General features: G+C 42.1%; 1 protein-coding gene across 1 annotated transcript; it reads right to left on the bottom strand.

Annotated features, from left to right (window-relative positions):
• Positions 1-2,165: 2,165 nt before the first annotated feature.
• On the bottom strand, positions 2,166-19,534 carry LOC110493152 (mitochondrial inner membrane m-AAA protease component AFG3L1). Its single transcript, XM_021567412.3, has 16 exons — positions 19,020-19,534; positions 17,400-17,478; positions 17,054-17,133; positions 16,623-16,772; positions 16,384-16,449; positions 16,040-16,164; positions 13,509-13,773; positions 13,183-13,320; positions 12,824-12,977; positions 12,526-12,633; positions 12,207-12,332; positions 12,018-12,128; positions 11,772-11,887; positions 7,850-8,050; positions 7,098-7,292; positions 2,166-4,539 (listed from the first exon to the last, which is right to left on the bottom strand). Exons 1-16 carry the CDS (start codon positions 19,152-19,154, stop codon positions 4,354-4,356), a joined length of 2,235 nt encoding a protein of 744 aa, XP_021423087.3. The 5' UTR covers positions 19,155-19,534; the 3' UTR covers positions 2,166-4,353.
• Between the last annotated feature and the right edge of the window lie 2,168 nt (positions 19,535-21,702).

Here is a 21,702-nt window from a genome sequence, read left to right on the forward strand (position 1 = left end):
CAGACCAGAGGACATTTCTCCAAAAGTACGATCTTTGTGGCTTTTTTATGGCGGTTTGGAGCAGTGGCTTCTTCCTTGCTGAGCGGCCTTTCAGGTTACGATATAGGACTCGTCGATATACAACTTGTTTAACTGTGGATAAAGATACTTTTGTACCCGTTTCCTCCAGCATCTTCACAAGGTCCTTTGCTGTTGTTCTGGGATTGATTTGCACTTTTCGCACCAAAGTACATTCATCTCTAGGAGAAATAATCTGTCTGTAAACAATTGTTGGAAAAATTACTTGTCTTGCACAAAGTAGATGTCCTAACCGACTTGCCAGAACTATAGTTTGTTAACAAGAAATTTGTGGAGAGGTTGAAAAACAAGTTTTAATGACTCCAACCTAAGTGCATGTAATCTGTCGACCTCAATTGTACATAAGTCAGTCAATTGCATGTGATCTAGTTGCTTTGATTATCAGAGCCGTTGGACTTCTGTTAAGTGCACGTTCATGAACAAATGTTGGATCACGTCCAACTACGTTGGCGATTTAAATTGGCTGGTGTGCAATTTGAGACAGAGGTCCAGTTTAAACCTGCACACTGTTTGCAAGTATGGACCCATGACGTATTTCAATACGTGAATCACATTTTCAAACGATGTACATACCGTGCCTTCTGAAAGTATTTAGACCACTTGACATTTTGTTACATTACAGCCTTATTCTAAAATTGATTAAATAAAACTTTTTCCTCATCACAATACCCATAATGCATAACATTTCTTAAACAGAAATACCTTATTTCCAAGTATTCAGACCCTTCACTATGAAACTCGAAATTGAGCACAGGTGCATCCTGTTTCCATAACTTGATTGGAGTCCACCTGTGGTAAATTCAATTGATTGGACATGGTTTGAAAAGGCACACACACCTGTCTATATAAGGTCCCACAGTTGGCAGTGCATGTCAGAGCAAAAACCAAGCCATGTGCTCCAAGACAGGATTGTGTCGAGGCACAGATCTGGGGAAAGGAACAAAAACATGTCTGCAGCATTGAAGGTCCTCAAGAACAGTGGCCTCCATCATTCTTAAATGGAAGAAGTTTGGAAACACTAAAACTCTTCCTAGAGCTGGCCACTCAGCCAAACTGAGCAATCAGGGGAGAAGGCCCTTGGTCAAGTTGGTGACCAAAAACCTGATGGTCACTCTGACAGAGTTCCTCTGTGGCGATGGGAGAACCTTCCAGAAGGACAACCATCTCTGCAGCACTCCACCAATCAGGCCTTTATGGTAGTGGCCAGATGGAAGCCACTCCTCAGTAAAAGGAACATGACAGCCTGCTTGGAGTTTGCCAAAAGGGACCTAAAACAAGATTCTCTGGTCTGATGAAACCAAGACTGAACACTTTGGCCTGAATGGCAAGCGTCACGTCTGGAGGAATCTTGGCACCATGCCTATGGTGAAGCATGGTGGTGGTAGCATCATGCTGTGGGGATGTAATTCAGCAGCAGGGACTGGGAGACGTCAGGATTGAGGCAAAGATGAACGCACTAAAGTACCGAGACATCTGATGAAGACCCGCTCCAGAGCGCTCTGGACCTCAGATGTGACGAAGGTTAACCTTCCAACAAGACAATGACCCCAAGCACAGCCAAGACTACGCAAGTGACTTTGGGACAAGTGTCTGAATGCCCTTGAGTGACCCAGCCAGAGCCTGATCGAACATCTGTGGAGACCTGAAAAATCACTGTGCAGCAGTGCTCCCCAGCCAACCTGACAGAGCTCGAGAGGATCTGCATAGAATGGGAGAAACTCCCCAAATACATGTGCCAAGGTTGTAGTGTCATACCCAAGATGACAAAGGTGCTTCAAAGTACTGAGTGAAGGGTCTGAATACTTATCACATAGATTGGAGGGGCAATATCTAATCAAATTTAAGATAAGGCTGTAACGTAACGTGGAAAAAGTCAAAGGGTTTGAATAATTTCCAAATGCACTGGAACTAGGTGAGGACTACATGTGAGACGCCATATTACAATGAATATAAACTTATTTTTCCATTAGTCTCAGAACATGCACTGAAAAGTACTTTGACATTGAAAGTATTACTCCATTGTGCTTAACCCCTTACAGCTTCAAATGAATACCTACACTAAAACATTACCACAAATGCAATCAAAATCAAATGCAAACAGTTTATTGAAAGTAACATTAAAAGTTGTGAAATTACAAGCAGATGGTTGGTGGCAGTAAGCAGAGGAAACAAAAACATGCTTTATACATGGTAGTATACCATTGCCTTCATACACAGCATCTTATTTATAATCCAAATGGAAAACTACTTTGTCCCCAGTAATTGGAGAACATAAGGTAAATTTGCCTGTTAAAGTGGTAAGTGCACACAAGCCAAACCACCAGCAACACATACATTTTATGCAAACATATTTACAATACTGGAGTATTAAATCAATAATTATAAACTATTAGGAATCTTCCGTGCTGATCAGTTAAAATGGTGGAAACATTTATAGTACTGACATACAGGAAATTGTCAAACCTATACGAAGGCAATTGAGTTTAATACATCGCTTTGAAGTGAGGTAGCAACTTGTTTATAATTCTGTAGATGTGCTGTTGAAAAATGTACAGTAGCGCACTCCTGGAGCAGCATAGCATCCTTAAAAACAAACTCGCTGAGCATAGTCAGTTATAATTTGTGGTCAAAGGGATACTTCGGGATTTTGAACAACGGAGCCCTTTGTCTACGTCGCCGGAGTTTGATGAACTCACGGACACCATTTATGTCTTTGCATCCAGTATGAAAGAAGTTAGAGGTAGTTTCGCGAGCCAATGCTAACTAGCATTAGCGCAATGACTGGAAGTCTATGAAATCTACTAGCATGCTAGCAATTACCATAGACTTCCAGGCATTGCACTAATGCTAGTTAGCAACTTTTTTCAAACTGAAATCAGACAATTAATCTGACTCTGGAACCTAAATGAAGGGCTTCATTACCAAAATCCTGAAGTATCCCTTTAAGCTTTCACACCCTACAATTGCAAGCCTGAGAGATGGAGGCAGTGCAAATGGCCACACATCTAAGGAAGTATATTTCTGGCATTTTGATGACCTACGATATTAATACTCTAAGCAGTGCATATTTCATAACCAGTAACTCTGTCATTGGTAGATAAAGATGAACAAGATTAGAAATGTAGCCTTCATTTGAGGGAAGGAAACAAATACAGTTGTGAATTTCATTCTACAGGGAGGAAGTCCCTTTTTAAATAAATAGCTGAACATATCAAAACAATCTGGTCTTATGGTGCAGATGTTCAGTCAGGTCCAAAATTAGGCACCCTTGATAAAGATGAGAAAAGATAAAAATACTGAGGCTGTTTGGCCACACACACCCGTGGTGCTTTGGTGTCAAAAGAATGAACCCCATACCTTGTGTAAGATATTAAGGTCAACGGTGCAGTGAAATTCACCCAGTACCAGGACATTTTAGCCAAAAACCTGGCTGCCTCTGCCAGGAGGCTTGAACTTGGCCACAAGTGGATCTTCCAGCAAGACAATAACCCCAAGCACACATCAAATTCCACAAAAGAACATGGTTAATTGACCACAAAAATCAACATTTTGACATGGCCAACTCAGTATCCAGACTTGAACCCCATTCAAAAAATCTGTGGTTTGAATTGAGTCCATAAGGGCAGACAAAGTATATCAAGGATCTGGGAAGATTCAGTATGGAGTAATAGTCTAAGATCACTCCAAATATGTTCTCCAATCTCATAAAACATTTTAGGAAAAAAAGGTTCAGTGCCCTTAGGTGAGATATTCAACAGTATTGAAAAACAGGGTGCAAATAATTTTGATTACCCTTCTGGGAGCAATTGTATTATAAAAAAAGTCCCATAAAAATATAGCTCACTATGCATTTATTTTATAAAGTATTTTTTGCTCATCTTCATCAAGTGTGCCAATCATTTTGTACCCGACTGTACATGATTCAGTTATGACAAACATATGAAACATATGTGGAGAGAGAAGTAAATCAAAGTCCTAAAAAAAGAGCAAATCAATGCATCCACTGTCAATCATATTTTTCCTTTGAGTAAAATGTGGCTTACCCCAAAAATGGGAATGAAAGATCTGAATTTGGGCTTGAAAGTTTGCTTTGAACTCCGATAAATAGGTCCCTGGACACTGTACTATGCTAAGTCCACCCAAACCCTCCCTTCTGCCTAGGCTACATGATTGAAGTGATGCGTGTTGTGCTGAGATAGGTTTTAGGTTAAGAGGTCGCCAGTCACTGGATGTCCTGCCTATTGGTCCCGTTTCTCCTTAACTGGGGCAGGCTCCTCAGCTACGTCCCCTCTCCTGGTTCCAGTCCTTCAGGCCCTCTGGCAGGCTGGCGTCCTCTTCAAAACTGCCAGTCCCCTCCACAAACTCCTCATATGTCAGCTTCTCCTTAAACGGCCGTGGCCCCAGCAGCTCCAGCAGCTCCGCCTTGTACAGGACCTCCTTCTCTAGGAGACACTTCCCCACCTGGGGAGAGAGGAAAAGAACAGTAATGTTGCAGTGAGCTCAGTGACATTCATGACACATCAGGAATGACAGCGCCAAAGAGCAGCTCTAGGGACAACTAGGTTGTTTTAGCGCAGAAAAAAAATATATTTCAAAGACTTCATAAAAATCCAAATAGCTTCAAAGATCTATATTGTAAAGGGTTTAAACACAGTTTCCCATGCTTATTCAAAGAACCATAAACAATTAATAAACATGCACCTGTGGAATGGTCATTAAGACACTAACAGGCAGTAGGCAATTAAGCTCAGTTATGAAAACTTAGGACACTAATGATGCCTTTCTACTGACTCTGAAAAAAAACAAAAGAAAGATCCCCAGGGTCCCTGCTCATCGGTGTGAACATGCCTTAAACATGCTGCAAGGAGACATGAGGACTGCAGATGTGGCCAGGGCAATAAATGGCCAAATCCGTACATGCCTAAGACAGCGCTATAGGGAGACAGGACGGGCAGCTGATCGTCCTCGCAGTGGCAGACCATGTGTAACACCTGCACAGGATCGGTACAGCTGAACATCATACCATTCGGGACAGGTACAGGATGGCAACTGCACGAGTTACACCAGGAACACACAATCCCTCCATTAGAGCGCACTGTCCACAATAGACAGAGAGGCTGGACGGAGGACTTGTAGGCCTGTTGTAAGGCAGGTCCTCACCAGACATCACCGGCAACATCACCTATGGGCACAAACCCACTGTCGTTGGACCAGACAGGACTGGCAAAAAGTTCACTGACAAGTCCCAGTTGTGTCTCAGGGGTGAAGGTCGGTTTGGGGTTTATCGTCAAAGGAATGAGTGTTAGACCGAGGCCTGTACTCTGGAGCAGGGTCGATTTGGAGGTGGATGGTCCGTCATGGTCTGGGGAGGTGTGTCACAGCATCATCGGACTGAGCTCGTTGTCATTGCAGGCACTCTCAACCCCGTATGTTACAAGGAAGACATCCTCCTCCCTCATGTGGTACCCTTCCTGCAGGCTCTACCTGACATGACCCTCCAGCATCAGAATGCCACCAGCCATACCGCTCATTCTGTGCGTGATTTCTCGCAAGACAGGAATGTCAGTGTTCTGCCATGGCCAGCGAAGAGCCCGGATCTCAATCCGATTGAGCACGTCTGGGACCTGTTGGATTGGCGGGTGAGGGCCAATCCCCCCAGAAATGTCCAGGAACTTGCAGGTGCCTTGGTGGAAGAGTGGGGTAACATCTCACAGCATGAACTGGCAAATCTGGTGCAGTCCATGAGGAGGAGATGCACTGCAGTACTAAACGCAGCTGGTGGCCAGAACAGACATGGACCTCCCCCTTTGTTAACTTCTAAGGTAGGGGGCAGCATTTGGAATTTTGGATGAAAAGCATACCAAAATTAAACTGCCTTCTACTCAGGCCCAGAAGATAGGCTATGCATATAATATAAATTAGTAGATTTGGATAGAAAACGCAAAAATGTCCAAAACTGTTAAAATAATGTCTGAGTGTAACAGAACTGATTTGGCAGGCGACCTGAGAAATTAATTCAGGAAGTAGGAATTTTTTGTTGTAGTTTTCTATTCAATGCCATTACAGTATCTATTGACTTAGGACTCAAATTACAGTTCCTATGCCTTGTCTTTAGAAATTGTTTCAGGGTTGTATTCTGAAAAATGAGGGAATAAGAGCAGTCTGAATGAGTGGACCCTGCCGTGTCAGAGCTTATTCATGCGCGACCAGAGAGATTGCCTTTGTTTACCTTTTATATTGACGATGTTATTGTCCAGTTGAAATATTGTAGATCATTTAGGCTAAAAACAACCCAAGGGTTGAATATAATCATCGTTTGACATGTTTATGGACTTTACGGATACATAGATTTTTTGTCTGCCTGTTGAGACTGCGTTTGAGCCTGTGGATTACTGAAGAAAACGCGAACAAAAGAGGTTCAGATATAAAGAGACTATCGAACAAAAGGAACATTTATTGAATAAATGAATGTCTTCTGAGTACAAACATGAAGAGCAAAGGTACGGGATTAATTCTCTATTTCTGACTTGTGTAACTCTTATACTTGGCTGGTTACTGTTTGTAATGATTTGTCTGCTGGGCTATGTTCTCAAATAATTGTAAGGTATGCTTTCACCGTAAAGCATTTTTGAAATCTGACAGTGGTTGGATTCACAAGAAGTTAATCTTTAAACATGGTTTTCCTAATGAGTATTTCTATATTTGAATTTGGCGCTCTGCAATCTCACTGGATGTTGGCCAGGTGGGATGCTAACGTTCCACATAACCTCTCGGGTAAGGGACACATTATTCCATTTATGTTAGTCACATGTATGTGGAACTTGTTTAGTTTGTCTGTTGTTGAATCTTGTGTAAGTGTATGAACATATGTTAAGTTTGCTGAAAATAAACAGTTGACAGTTTGAGGACGTCTCTTTTTCTGCTGAGTTTAGATGGTGTACCCTTGATAAGACAGCATAAAGAGTACTCTGAAAATCTTGGAACGACATGATGTTCATGTAGGTCAATGCAAGTCTCACCATGTCCACACACTCCCTCTTGTCCATAATGAGCTCCATGGTCCTCTGGTAGGCGCTGTCCACCAGGTCTCGGACCTCCTGGTCTATGAGCTCTGCCGTGGCCTCGCTGTAAGGTTTATCCATCGCCATCTCCCCCTGCTGAGGCAGGTCAAACGACACGTGGCCTACCTTCTCACTCATCCCGAACTGCACTACCTGGAGGGCAGAAGTGATGTGTGTGTGTGTGGGGGGGGGGGGGGAATCATAAATAGAACAGGTACTATGACAAAGCAACACTTCCCAAAACAAATTCCTATCAATATTGTTGAATTGTGACCATTGCTTTTTTGACTATCTGGGGAGTCATTTAAAAAGCTCTGGGCACAGTTTTTCAAAAGCCATCTAGGTTTCACCTATAAGAGATTATGAAATGCATAGAAATAGAATGAATAGAACAGACGAATCATTGACTTGAATGGGGACTCCTATTTCTACGCATTTAATCCTATCCGATAGGCGAAATCCAGATAACCTTGTGTGGAATTTACATTTTGACATGACTGTAAAAACGTCAGGAAAACAAGCGCCAAGTGACTGACTTAAGACATCTGTTCCCAAGTATACAGACACGTGATAGGATACAAAATGTAAGGAAGGTTTCAAATGATTATGTTTTAGTCAAACATCTCTGTTTGGGCTTCTTGCTGTCAATTTGACCATCCGCTCCAGAAAAAAGTCCCGGGGCTTAACCTAGTTGATGATCCTTGCAGTACCTGTGCGTAGGCTGACTGGGTGACCTTCTTCAGGTCATCCTGAGCTCCTGTGGTGATTTTCTCAAAGAAGACCTGTTCAGCCACACGTCCTCCCAGCATCATACACATCCTGTCTAACAGCTGCTCCCGCGTGTACAGGTACTGTTCCTTGGGAATGTAGTGGGCATACCCTAACCCCTTCCCTCTGGGGATGATGGACACCTAGAGGAAGAGAAGAGGAACACATGGCATTAGAATAGTGAAAGAAAATCCACTTTACAAATCCAGGGTTCATACACATTTTGACAGATGGAATTTTATGACTTCTCCATGACTTAACCAAGTTTCCATGACCAACAATTTGCAGCGTCTCTATGAAAGTATATCAACACAGGTAGGGTGCTCTGATCCCATGCACCATCTTCGTTCGTTGTGCAAGGCACTTAATGCCCCACAAAGTATAATATATATCGAAAATTAAATGGCTGTGGTAGGCTACAAATAATTGTATTCTGCTGAAGCAAGCCCACAAATTCTCTTCAGGAAATGTACCTTTTCTGGGGCGGCAGGTTAGCCTAGTGGTTAGAGCGTTGGACTAGTAACCGGAAGGTTGCAAATCTGTCGTTCTGCCCCTGAACAGGCAGTTAACCCACAGGCAGTCATTGAAAATGAGAATTTGTTCTTAACTGACTTGCCTGGTTAAATAAAGGTAAAATAAAATTGTGTTTACTTTGCAGGCTGACTAGCATCTATTGAGTTGCAATGTCCCATACATTGGATTCCCAAATCAACTGGAAGTACATCTGCAAAACAAGTTGAAGCCACATAATGCAAGAGAAGTGCTACATCTAATCTTTTTCCCTAAAATTACTGTTAAGACTCTTGAGTCACATGATTCAATTCACTGTGAGGAAGTGAATCATTTGTTTAAAAAAATAAAAGTTTAAAATGAATCTTTCCTAAATGTAAATCAACGTTGTATGGCCTTATTTGCGAGTGTCATTGGAAAGTTTAGGTCAAGACAAGAAAACAATGTTAACTAGCAGGTACAATATATATTTTGAATTGGCTACGTAGTTACTAGTTTGTTCTTTATAGGCTAGGCCTACCTGCTGCTGCAACGTCCAACTGTGTCTCCCTCCTGACATGTACTGTATGTTTAACTGATAGATGCATTTAAAAACATTGACGTGTGCGCAAGTATTTTGTCTGTAATGTCTTTGTGTCGGACAGTGTTTCAGTTAGCTGGTAATAGCCGGATTTTGTAAAAAAAAAAATACAAAAAATGAAAAGCCGATAAATACAATTGGAGCTGGTCAATTGTCCAGTAGGAGGAGAAAAAAAATCGCATTGAGAAATATTTCATTTTAACCGAGTCATTGATTGAAATACCAGTCGTGTAGCGTGAGAGCTGCTGATACAGCTCTAAAAGCGGTTTGTTGATGCTGGAGTGAAACGTGTGCTTTAATAAGCCCCATCATTGCGCAACAATTCTAAAGGCAATCACATGTAAAAAGATATATAAATAAAAAATATTTTTTTTTCTCCCTCAAAATGGTAAATTGAAGCGAGATTCCCATATGCCATTCAAGTGCACAGGCAACTAGCGCAGGCTTCAGCGCTTCACACCACTTTGCAATGAGCTGGAAACCTATGCATTTCGAAAACACGTACTTAATTGTTTAAAACCTTAACGTTTTACTACATAAAACTACACATTTACCTTGCTTCAAAGTACACTAGACATTTTTCCCACCAGGCAGTTATTTCATTTTATAAAGACTTCCTTACGCCATTGAAACTAGTAGCCTTTATATTTCATTTTCCAGCAGCCAAAGGCACAATCCTAGTCATATTCCCTCCTACATTTCCAATGGATATCTTCATCTCGGTAACAATGGTGTTGTCCCGCAAATTACATTACTGAACGAACATTCCTGTGTTGCCTGATGCCTTGTGCTCATTTCTGCACTTATGTGAATAAATAATGGTTTATCAACATTTTAAGCTAAACGTTTTGATCTGTTGCATGAGACGCATTGCTTTTTTTATGTTTTCTGCATGTAGCCCATAAGCCTTCTGGTTGTATAAATTTGGGATCCATCATCAGATAACTGTCACAGAGTCTGTTTGGAATAGGCATTCTGGCACAGAAGGACAAGCATTAGGTAAACTTTTTACTATGGGGGATAGTAGATAGATATAGGCTGGTGATTTTGATGTTCGTTACTCATCTTGTTGGCTGAAGAAAAGTAAATGTGGACAGTTAGGCGGTGCATGGGTTTCACGTTCGGGGAAGCTAATAAATGCACATTTATAATGAAGCATTCTCACATTTGCAGACATATGTAAGATAGTCTAATAATCACTGTTCGCAAAAAGTAGTGGAGTAGGCCATGGCTATATCACAGGAAAATGTTGTCCTTTCATCAACACATTTCATGCAATTCTACTACATTGTATGACTTTAGACATTCAAAAATATTCTGCTAAAATGACAAGTTACAGGCTAGCCAACTCTGGGCCTAAGGGGAGACAAATACAGTATGACTTCCAACTAACCTGGAAGAAATTGTTAAAAAAAACTAACAAAATTGGCAATGACCCAATGATAGACAGTGAATATGCACACTTACTGGGGATATGGCCGATGTTCTCCGCTGGTGCTAATAAGATACGCTACTCAATTAAGTTGATATTAAGACAGATTGGAGTCTTTTCAATGTCTTCTATTTACAGCAATATCCATTTCTGTCGTGACTGCATTTTGAATTATTGCGATATCCCTGGCTGAGTCTCTGCCTTTCACTGACTGTCGTAACTCAATTTGGTATTTGCTGCTCGCTCTGCACAAATTGCGGCCCCTTCCCGAACCTAGTCTATGCGATTTAAAACAAGCCATAACTTCTTTCTTAAGCTAATGTTCCTCTGTGGCCAAATCATGCTTTCTAATATAGCCTATTTTTTTCCTTTTCTAATTTTGGCTATTTAATTAAATGTACTTGAGGAAAAGCGTCCGAGCCTTTTGCTCGCGCCACCTATGTATTCTAACATCGGAATTCGGTAAGAACGACGCACATGGTCGAATCAGAGTTGCATGTTCTGTTAAACTGAACGCCAATAATCTAAAAATGTGATTTCTGGCATTCTGAGCACCGTTGGAGGACCCCCTAATCAGGTTGCACAACCAACGCATATGGATCCGGTCAATTAAAACGCTGCCAGTCAAATGACAGGCACCACATTTTCCTAATGGAAGGTACCCAGTAAGAACACTTGTCGCCATTGGCGTCGGCAAATGCGAATCCTGATCAATCAAATCCTTGAGCAATGGCCCACTCCTACACATGCAGGTGATTTAATATCTATGGGTGATGCGCACAAAGAGTAAAGTGTCATTCGGATCCTGGCTGATATTTGTATCTGATTGATAAAATATAAATATGGTACGTACATAAATCACATTAAGAGAAATTATCTGCTCAAATTTCCAGTAACAATTTAAAAATGCCATGTCTTTTCAAGGCACCATCTCACTGTATGCACATGTGGTTGAATCATGTATTAAATAATTCACATCAAATCATAGCCCAACACTGTGGCTAGGCTTCAAAACAAACTGACATAGGGCACCTCGTGAAATGACCTCAACTGCCACACAAAGAGGCCACTGCAGACTGCTACCTTCACAGGGATCTAGTAAGCTCAGACTCATGGTTGGACAGTATAATGACTAAGAAGTCTCACAGGTCTCCTTTTATTGAATCATGTGTAGGTCAGAGGCCAAACAGCTGGCCTTCACTCACACCAACAAAGGAGTGGAGGGTTCTGCAGAGTTTATAGTATGCAGTGCTCAAAAACCTTTTTTAATAGTAATATTACTTATTCGTTTGGCAACCCCCGACCAAATAAACAAAACAAGGCCTTTAAAAGAGGGCATTATCTTCAGCAGTGGGTCAGCATGTTCCAAGAACCAGCCCACTATTGCATGTCCAGCCTCATGGTATGCTACAGTCTTCTTTTCATTGGGCTGCAGCACCTGGGTCTTCTTCTCAAGACCTACAGGGAGATAGCGAGAGAGAAATAATGGAAGTTTCCATTGAATCCCCACCCAATCTTCCTAAATATGTAACATTTACAAAGCAGAGACGACACAATAAGAGAAGGCGCTGGAAGACATTGTACCCACCGCCGACGACCCTGTCGATGGCCTGCTCAAAGTGTTTTCCTTCCACATGTGGGTTGAGATGTCTAGCAGCGATTAGGGCAGCTTCGTTGCACACGTTAGCTATGTCGGCTCCTGATGAAGACCGAGAGGATGTTTAAAAAGTCAAGATAATCAACATGGCATCTTCTCACACAGAGCAGCTCAACTTGCCAGTGAAGCCTGGTGTGGCGGCAGCCATCTTCCTGGCCAATCCGTCTTTGGCCATAGCAGGGTCCAGTTTAATGGGCTGTAAGTGCACTTTGAAGATGGACGCTCTGCCTTTGATGTCAGGTGGGCCTGAAACGTGGACATGCTCATATAGTCTGCTGATTTTAAAATTGTTATGTATGGGTTATAAAATGTGTTATGAAGTCCTTATGTAAGGTGTACATAGTCTTACCGAATGGTATTAGATATCAATACAAATATACAGCAAGTTGACATAACACTGAAATTGCCTGAGCTCCAGTTTAATTTTATGATTCCATACCTATGTAAATCTGCCTGTCAAATCTACCAGGCCTCATGAGTGCAGGATCCAAGATGTCCGGTCTGTTGGTACCCGCCAGGACAACCACGTTAGTGCTGGTATCGAACCCTAGAAGAAAAATACCAGGGAATGAAACTTAGTATATGCATTACAGTTCAAAGTAAACCATTTAGAGTAATGGTGGACAATAACAGCTTTATAACAAATGAAATCACAGAGTAACAAACAGGGGACACATATCCAATTAACAAACATTATGATAGTGATATTAGATGGGGAAACTTTCACCCATACTTACCATCCATCTCCACTAGCAGCTGGTTGAGAGTGTTCTCCTGCTCACTCTGGCCCCCAAAATCTCCCCCGCCCCTCTTGCGGCCCACCGCGTCTAGCTCATCTATGAACAGGATACAAGGGGCGTTCTTCCGGGCCAAGGTAAACATGTCTCTCACCTACAGGGAGAATACTAGGTCCTAAAAACAGCTTCATTCACAGCCTCTAAGCAAAGTATTTCCAGTAAAATGGATCGAAATGTATCCCTGTGGTTAGCTAGCTATAACTACTTTCAGCTATAATCTAAAATGTGCATAATTTGACTTGAAATGGATGTTATGAAGTCAGCAGTAAGTGTTTCCTCTGGCTCTATTGTGTACTCACCCTGGCAGGCCCAACACCCACAAACATCTCCAGGAACTCTGAGCCATTGACTGTGATGAAGGGGACGTTGGCTTCTCCTGCTGTGGCTTTGGCCAGCAGGGTCTTGCCTGTGCCTGGAGGTCCAGAGAGCACAGCACCCTGAGAACACACACAAGATTTAAAATACCTGAAACGGTGTCTGATATGAAAGTCTAAAAAAGGGACATTCACTTGTGATGGGTTGTGAAAAGTCATACCACATCTAAAATCAAAACACATTTTCTCCCTTGACGTTACATTGAAAGGTGTTTCAGGACTAGTATGACTGCAGTTGTCCCATCTCTTACCTTTGGGATCTTGGCCCCCAGGGTCAGGTACTGCTGGGGGTTCTTCAGGAAGTTAACAAACTCCAGGATCTCCAGCTTGGCCTCCTCACAGCCGGCAACATCCTTGAACTTGGTGTTTATGTTGTCCATCATCTTCGCTGGTGATTCGCTTATGCTGGATTGGGTGAAGTCGGTCCAATCACCACCTCCCATTGGTCTCCGTCGCAGGGAGAAGAGCAGGAAACCAATCAGCCCCAGGGTGGAGATCACGTGCATCAATAATGTCCTGTAGGAGGACAAATTATAAAAGGTCTCAGTTAAAACATCAGCTTGATTGTGAAATTTGACTCATAAGTCTGCCTCCAATTTTGGGGTGAGCAAGAGTCTAGCCCGGTGGAGGCATGAATTGCTGAGGTGTGTGTAGTATTTTTCTAGCCTCGTGTATACCCAAAATCCCCTCAAGAATAGTAAAATGTGGGGACATTTCCCACATCCCCATGAGGACAAACGCTATTTTAAGTGTAGGTTTACAATTAGGGTAAGGGGTTGAGATTCAATTTAAATGTAATTTGTAGGTTCCCCCAAGGATATACAAACAAGTTAGGGCAGCACGATATGGGCAAATAATCAAATTGCAATTTTTGTACCAAATATTGTGATTACAATTTCACTAGATATTATAGATCAACTCACTTGGGCAAACTGTTCATAGAATAATCATTCTAATTTTATGGTTGGAACACAGTGGGCACTTTTGTTTGGCATGACAAATGAAAAAGGGAAGAGTTGGTTGCCATGGAAACCTAATTAGATTGAAATCGATGGGTACATTCAGACAAACAGAATATTATTTGCCTTTTCCTCTGATTAAGAAAACTGTTGCACAAAAAAATGCTGATATACTCGACCACTGGTACCGGCCTGTATTAGAGCAAAGGTTTGCTAGCAGGATTTTCCCTATCAGTGGATTTAGCTAGCCTGCTAGCTATAGATTAGCATTTTTTGGGGCACATTTGCAGCTTGCTAAAGACCAACTAACTAGCATTTTGCAGAGAACAAGTTACAAACTAATAGTAAAATATAGAAAATGTGGATTTATATTAAAAGAGATTCTCTGGTACTTGTATACTTTTTAGCCAGTATTTCTGAAAGTATACTGAATAAAAATTTAAACGAAGCAATTAGATTTTATTGAGTTACAGTTCATAAGAAAATCAGTCAATTGAAAAATTTGGCACTAATCTATGGATTTTACATGACTAGGCAGGGGTGCAGCCACCATGGGTAGGCCCACCCACTTGGCAGCCAGGACCACCCACTGGGGAGCCAGACCCAGCCAATCAGAATGAGTTCATCCCCACAAAAGGGCTTTATTACAGACGATCCCGCAGGTGAAGAAACCGGATGTGGAGGTCCTGGACTGGCATTTACACATGGTCTGTGGTTGGGAGGCCGGTTGGACGCACTGCCAAATTTTCTAAAACAACATTGGCAGCTTATGGTAGAAAAATTAATATTACATTCTCTACAAACAGCTCTGGTGGACATTCTTGCAGCCAGCATGCAAATAGCTCGCTCCCTCAACTTGAGACATCTGTGGCATGGTGTTGTGTGACTGAACTGCACATTTTAAAGTGGCCCTTTATTGTCCCCAGCACAATGTGCACCTGTGTAATGATTATGCCGTTTAATCAGCTTCTTGATACACCACACCCGTCAGATGGATGATCTTGGCAAGGGAGAAATGCTCACTAAGATATTTTTTTTTTGTTGATAAGTAAGCTTTTTGTACATTTCTGGGACTTTTAACAGCTCATGTTTGGGGACCAAAACTTTATATGTTGTGTTTATATTTTTGTTCAGTGTAGCATTCATGAGCAAAAAGTGGGCCCCAGAAATTGGGTACTACATCACATACAGATATGTGCGCCACGTCATTGCTTCCCCTCAGTCTGCTGTGTGCATCTTGCTAGCTGTCACTCAAATGGAGAGGGGCTGAAGCTCATTGGATGAAACTCAAATTGTTATGGGGCTGGCCCAATGTGGGGGAAATACCCTAGTATGGCTTTCAGAAAACAGTCGCTTTCAAACTTGAGATTGTGGCTATTTAAGATAAATTCTGCATGTATGAACTACACATTAAAACACATCCAGCCCAATGCGGTAAGTTTGGAAAAAATACTTCCTAGTCAAAGTTCTGGAGCAGGTCTTTAAAGAATCAGTGGAAATGCTCATTGTTCCGGTTTAGAAAAATCGGTTGACTGCATGGTGTTTGTTTGGTGAATGCATGCAGAGTAATCTCGAGCATGAGGAACTACCTACTTAAGAGACAGAGGACGGGGCTTGGTGTGTGTGTGGGATTGGGAAGTGTCAAAAATAGGAGAGATAGAACTGCACCAACTCGAGCAATAAATCAAAAGTAAATACATTTAAAAAAAATGGTGTTACAGACAGCTAAGTGGCGTTTCAAATAGTCGCAGCGATATGGATATTGCGCATGTCAATTTCTATTAAAATGTGATTAATAGCGCAGCCCGTGTGTATTAACTCACCAGTCACGATTTGAGCTGTACACAACAGCTGTCCTATGAGAGGACTCCACGCCCAGCTCATCGTGAGCCGCCTCCAAGTTCCTCTCGAAGGTGTCCACACTACCAATGTTAAACCACACTTGGCTCTGGGGAAAGACCACCAACACACGTCAATAACGTCAACCTCGTCGATAAGGCTGCAGCTTCCAATGTAACCACAAAATACTAACTTCATTTAAACCTTGTTTGCTATATTCTACTGAAAGATGATTCATCCTGAGTGAATCTAAATCAAGCGAGTCATCATGCTATCGTCTAAAGTTTGTCACCGTTTCAGATCCAGGGAATGGTCCGTTTCCACGTACCTCATCAGCTCCTGGTAATAGAATGACTCTCACATACTGTTTGTTGACAACCACTAAACGGTCAACCTGTGAAGAGAATAAACTGTTTAGGAAGGCCTAGTTGTAAAGAAACCGACATGACAAATCGATGGAAACAAAAAAATAAGTTCTGTAACTGAACAATTACATCAAGAATATTAAAAATCTGCATGCATTTCCATGTACAGTAATCTCACTGAATTGTTTCATTTTGTTCTTACCATTCCTCTGCCAAGGTAATGATGGACAAAGTCCTTCCAGGTGATCTCCTTTGCTGTGTCACTGAACTGATTGTAGAGTGCGGCAGATGATATCCCAGTTACTAACATTGCCAGGGCGCGGAACTCCTTCTCATCCCATGGGATGTCTCCCTAGTAAGGCAGAGGAAAGGGTCAACATAGGAGAAAAATCCTTTTAAAAAGTCCCATGTTGAAGCATCTGCATTCAGAAAAATCACACGAGTAGATGTAAACATCCCTCAGAATAGGGCCGTGGTTCCCAAAAGGTTTTGGTTACTGTGCCACCAACTGAATTTCGCTCTGCCTGGAGTACACCCTCATATGCATTTTAGCAGTTAGCCTACAGTCTCATGAGTCTTCAAGTACCTCTGGTTGGGAAGCAATGGGATAGGGAGTAATACTGTAAGACATACCTTCTTCATGCGGCGCCACCAATTTTCCCCTGCTCTTTTCCTGCCACTTCGACGGCCTCCCCTGCCACGTGATTCCTTCCCTTTGCCAAGCAAGAGTGAATGATAGCATTACATTGGTCCAGCCAGTGTTGATTAATAGAACCCATCTAGGTTGGGAGAGTGAGTCAGGGCAACCTAGGTCGACGCTTAGACCAATCTTTATGAGTAAGATCTCCCTTATGGAGATCTCCCTTATGGAGATCTTACATCAAAAGATAAGTTGATCTGAATTTGCATTAGCTTCATGAACTGCAGAACTATGCAGTCTAACACAGGACATTTTTTAGACACAGCTCTTGGGTCTTACCTTTTGGAGGCTCAGCAGAGTAAAGTAGTCCATGAAATGAATATAATCCATGAGATGACAACTTATTTTGTGCAAGAATCTGAAGAGGAAAGCATTTAGAGTTATCATAGCTGGTTTAGCTAGCTACTTGGCTAGTCAGTTGAGCTACTGCCTAGTAACGTTAGTAGCTATGTTAGCTAAATTTAGCAACAAAAAGAGAAACTGTCAACTGTTCATTTTCAGCAAACTTAACATATGTTCATACAAACATTTACACAAAAGATTCAACTGAGACAAAAACTGAACAAGTTTCAGACATGTGACTAACAGAAATTGAATAATGTGTCCCTGAACAAAGGGGGGGTAAAAATCAAAAGTAGCAATCAGTATCTGGTGTGGCCACCAGCTGCATTAAGTACTGCAGTGCATCTCCTCCTCATGGACTACACCAGATTTGCAGATCCGGGCTCGTCGCTGGCCAGAGAACACTGACATTCCTGTCTTGCAGGAAATCACACACAGAACAAGCAGTATGGCTGGTGGCATTGTCATGCTGGAGGGTCATGTCAGGATGAGCCTGCAGGAAGGGTGCCACATGAGGGAGGAGGATGTCTTCCCTGTAACACACAGGGTTGAGATTGCCTGCAATGACAACGAGCTCAGTCCGATGATGCTGTGACACACCGCCCCAGACCATGACGGACTCTCCACCTCCAAAGCGATCCCAATCCAGAATACAGGCCTCGGTGTAACACTCCTTCCTTCAACGATAAACACGAATCCACCCATCACCCCTGGTGAGACAACCACGACTCGCCAGTAAAGAGCACTTCTTGCCAGTCCTGTATGGTCCAGCGACAGTGGATTTGTGCCCATGGGTGACGCTGACGGTGTTGTCTGGTGCCTTATAACAGGCCTACAAGCCCTCAGTCCAGCCTCGCTCAGCCTATTGCAGACAGTCTGAGCACTGATAAAGGGATTGTGCATTCCTGGTGTAACTCAGGCAGTTGTGATGGTCAGATGTACCGATGTTGTTACACGTGGTCTGCCACGGCAAGGACGATCAGCTGTCCATTCTGTCTCTCTGTAGCGCTGTCTTAGGCGTCTCACAGCACAGACATTGCAATTTATTGCCCTGGCCACATCTGCAGTCCTCATGCCTTTGGCATGCTGCTAGGAGGCACGTTCATGCAGATGAGCGGGGACCCTGGGCATCTTTCTTTTGGTGTTTTTCAGAGTCAGAAGAAAGTCCTCTTTAGTGTCCAAAGTTTTCATAACTGTGACCTTAATTGCCTACCGTCTGTAAGATGTTGGTGTCTTAACGACCGTTCCACAGGTGCATGTTCATTAATTGTTTATGGTTCATTGAACAAGCATGGGAAACCGTATTTAAACCCTTAACAATATAGATCTGTGAAGTTATTTGGATTTTTACGAATTATCTTTGAAAGACAGGGTCCTGAAAAAGTGACTTTTGTTGTTGCGGAGTTTAGTTAAGAGGCACAGATAGTCCTGACAGTCATAACAGTTCTAGCCACGGATTGATTGTATGCTGTAACGCTATAGAACTAGCTAACTAGAATGGCTAATTAGCGTACACCTAATTTCAGTTGGCTGAATAATCACATAAAACAATCTTACCCTGACAGAACAGCCACGGTAGACGGGCAGCACAGATACATTCTTTGCCGACACCACTGAACTGCGTACACAAGGTTTTACTGCGATCCGTAAAGGCAAAGCAGCCGTCGAGAGAAGCACCAACATTTGAGCCATTCTCTGGCTGCCACTTGCCGTCCACTCTGAGAAATAATATCTGATTTTCTTGATATGCTGTCCTCTTACACTTCAACGGTGTCATATTAAATAACAGCCACAGTACTTGGCTTTTAAATGCAAGAACGTCGTCCAGAGTTTGACCATTGAGGACTCCAATAACCTGACCATAATCATGCCTGACACAATTTATGTTGGAATGGACAAAAATTGTATGTATTATTTGGATATGGTTGACAAATTATATAAAATGTAAGCATATTCAAAATGCAATGAAAAAAAGTATACGAAGTGTTCAATAGATACAAGTGTACAGCTTTAATAAAAAATAAAATCATCCATGCGCGAATACGACGACTTTGGGTCCTTCTGCAGAACTCGATCTTGTTCTGTGATTGGCTGATAAACACACACGCACATTTCATCATGGACAAGCAATTTGACAGGTAGATTATACAATTTGCACATTTATGATGAACATACAGAAATAGAAATATCCAGCAAGTACTAAACGCACAGGTAGCAGCAGTTGTCAGTAACTTAAATGTTTGTGATATCATTTAGATTTTGCCACCATATGACTTCAGTTTATCATCATCATCAATACTTTTTCAAACACCATTTTTAGGAAATATTAGGAAAAATACAATTTCAATGTCAGTAATTTTGGCTCAATCTGATAGTATGCCATTTGTTCTTTATTAAATTTGTGTACATAAAAATAACATGTAATTATGGCAAAAAACAAGATCCAGAAAAGGTAATGCGTTGCGGCAATGAGATAAATGACAAAATAAAACAACATTTATTTGAAATATATTGGTTTTCAGTGTTATGTTTAACTCAGGCCTTTTCATTAGGTGGGCAATGTTAAAACATTTTAGAAATTAATTTGTTTTTAACTTTTTTCCCCGCTGGTAGTTGAGGAAATTGTGCTAAAATGCATAATATCTGATCAATAAACATAAAAATAATTATGAAATAGATTAAAACAGATCCTAATTTTAGTGATCCAAGAAGAATTATGGCAATACCTGTGTAAGAATACTGTTGACTACAGTTCAGCATTCAACAATATTGTTCCCTCCAAGCTCGACACCAAGCTCAGAACCCTGGGTCTGGACACCACTCTCTGCAACTGGATCCTGGACTTACTAACAGGCAGACCACAGGATGTGCAGTTTGGCAACAACACCTCCTCCAAATTGACTCCTAACACAGGGACCCCACAGGGGTGTGTCTTCAGTCCTATGCTGTACTCCCTGTTCACCGACAACTGTGTGGATTTACATGACACCAACTCCATAATGAAGTTTACTGACAACACCACGGTTGTAGGCCTGATAACCATCAACAACGAGTCAGCCTATAGGGAAGAGGTAAGTGAACTGGCATTGTGGTGTTATGACAACAACCTGTCCCTCAGCGTCAGCAAAACAAAGGAGTTGGTTGTTGACTTCAGGAAGCAGAGGAGGGAAAATGCCCCAATCCACAACAACTTAACTGCAGTAGAGTTGGTCCCATTAGGCTCAGTTGGTAGAGCGTGGCACCTGCAACGCCAGGGTTGTGGGTTCGATTCCGACAGGGGACGAGTACGAACAAATATGAAAATGTATGAGCTCACTACTGTAAGTTGCTCTGGATAAGAGTGTCTGCTAAATTATTCAAATACACAAAAACATGTCAAATGTTAAGTTCCACGGCATCCACATCACCAAGGGCTTGTCATGGAACAACAATACCACCACTGTTGTCAAGAGGGCTCAACAGCTTCTCTACTTCCTACATTGGCTGAAGAAATGTGGCTTGCCACACCGAGTCCTCTCCAAATATCACTGCTGCACCATTGAGAGCATCCAGACCAGTTGCATCACGGCCTGGTACGAGAATTGCTACATCCACAACTGCAATGCCCTTCAGTGAGTGGTGAAGACGTCCCAGTACACCACTGGGACCGTGCTCCCAACCATCCAGGGCATCTACTCAAAACAGTGCCTGAGGAAGGAACGCAGCATCATCAAGACCCCACACACCCCAGCCATGAGCTGTTCTCTCACTTACCATCAGGCAGGTGGTATTGGGGCATGAGGTCTGATACCAACAGGCTAAGAGACCGTTTCTATCTACAAGCCATCAGACTGCCGAACACTTGAGCTGGACTGACCACCTGCTAAGATTTTCTGCACCTTAGCACACATGCAATCACTCATGCACACAACCACATAGACATATACACACACATATACACTAATTCGACAATCAATATTACACTTTATATACACTACCGTGCAAAAGTTTGGGGTCACTTAGAAATGTCCTTGTTTTTGAAAGAAAAGCACATTTTCTGTCCATTAAAATAACATTGAATTGATCAGAAATCCAGTGCAGACATTGTTAATGTTGTAAATGACTATTGTAGCTGGAAACAGCAGATTTTTTATGAAATATCTACATAGGCGTACAGAGGCCCATTATCAGCTACCATCCATCCTGTGTTCCAATGGCATGTTGTGTTAGCTAATCCAAGTTTATCATTTTAAAAGACTAA

Source organism: Oncorhynchus mykiss, chromosome 2, assembly GCF_057628025.1.
Source record: "Oncorhynchus mykiss isolate SJ-2025 chromosome 2, ASM5762802v1, whole genome shotgun sequence".
In the NCBI taxonomy this organism is placed as follows: domain Eukaryota; kingdom Metazoa; phylum Chordata; class Actinopteri; order Salmoniformes; family Salmonidae; genus Oncorhynchus; species Oncorhynchus mykiss.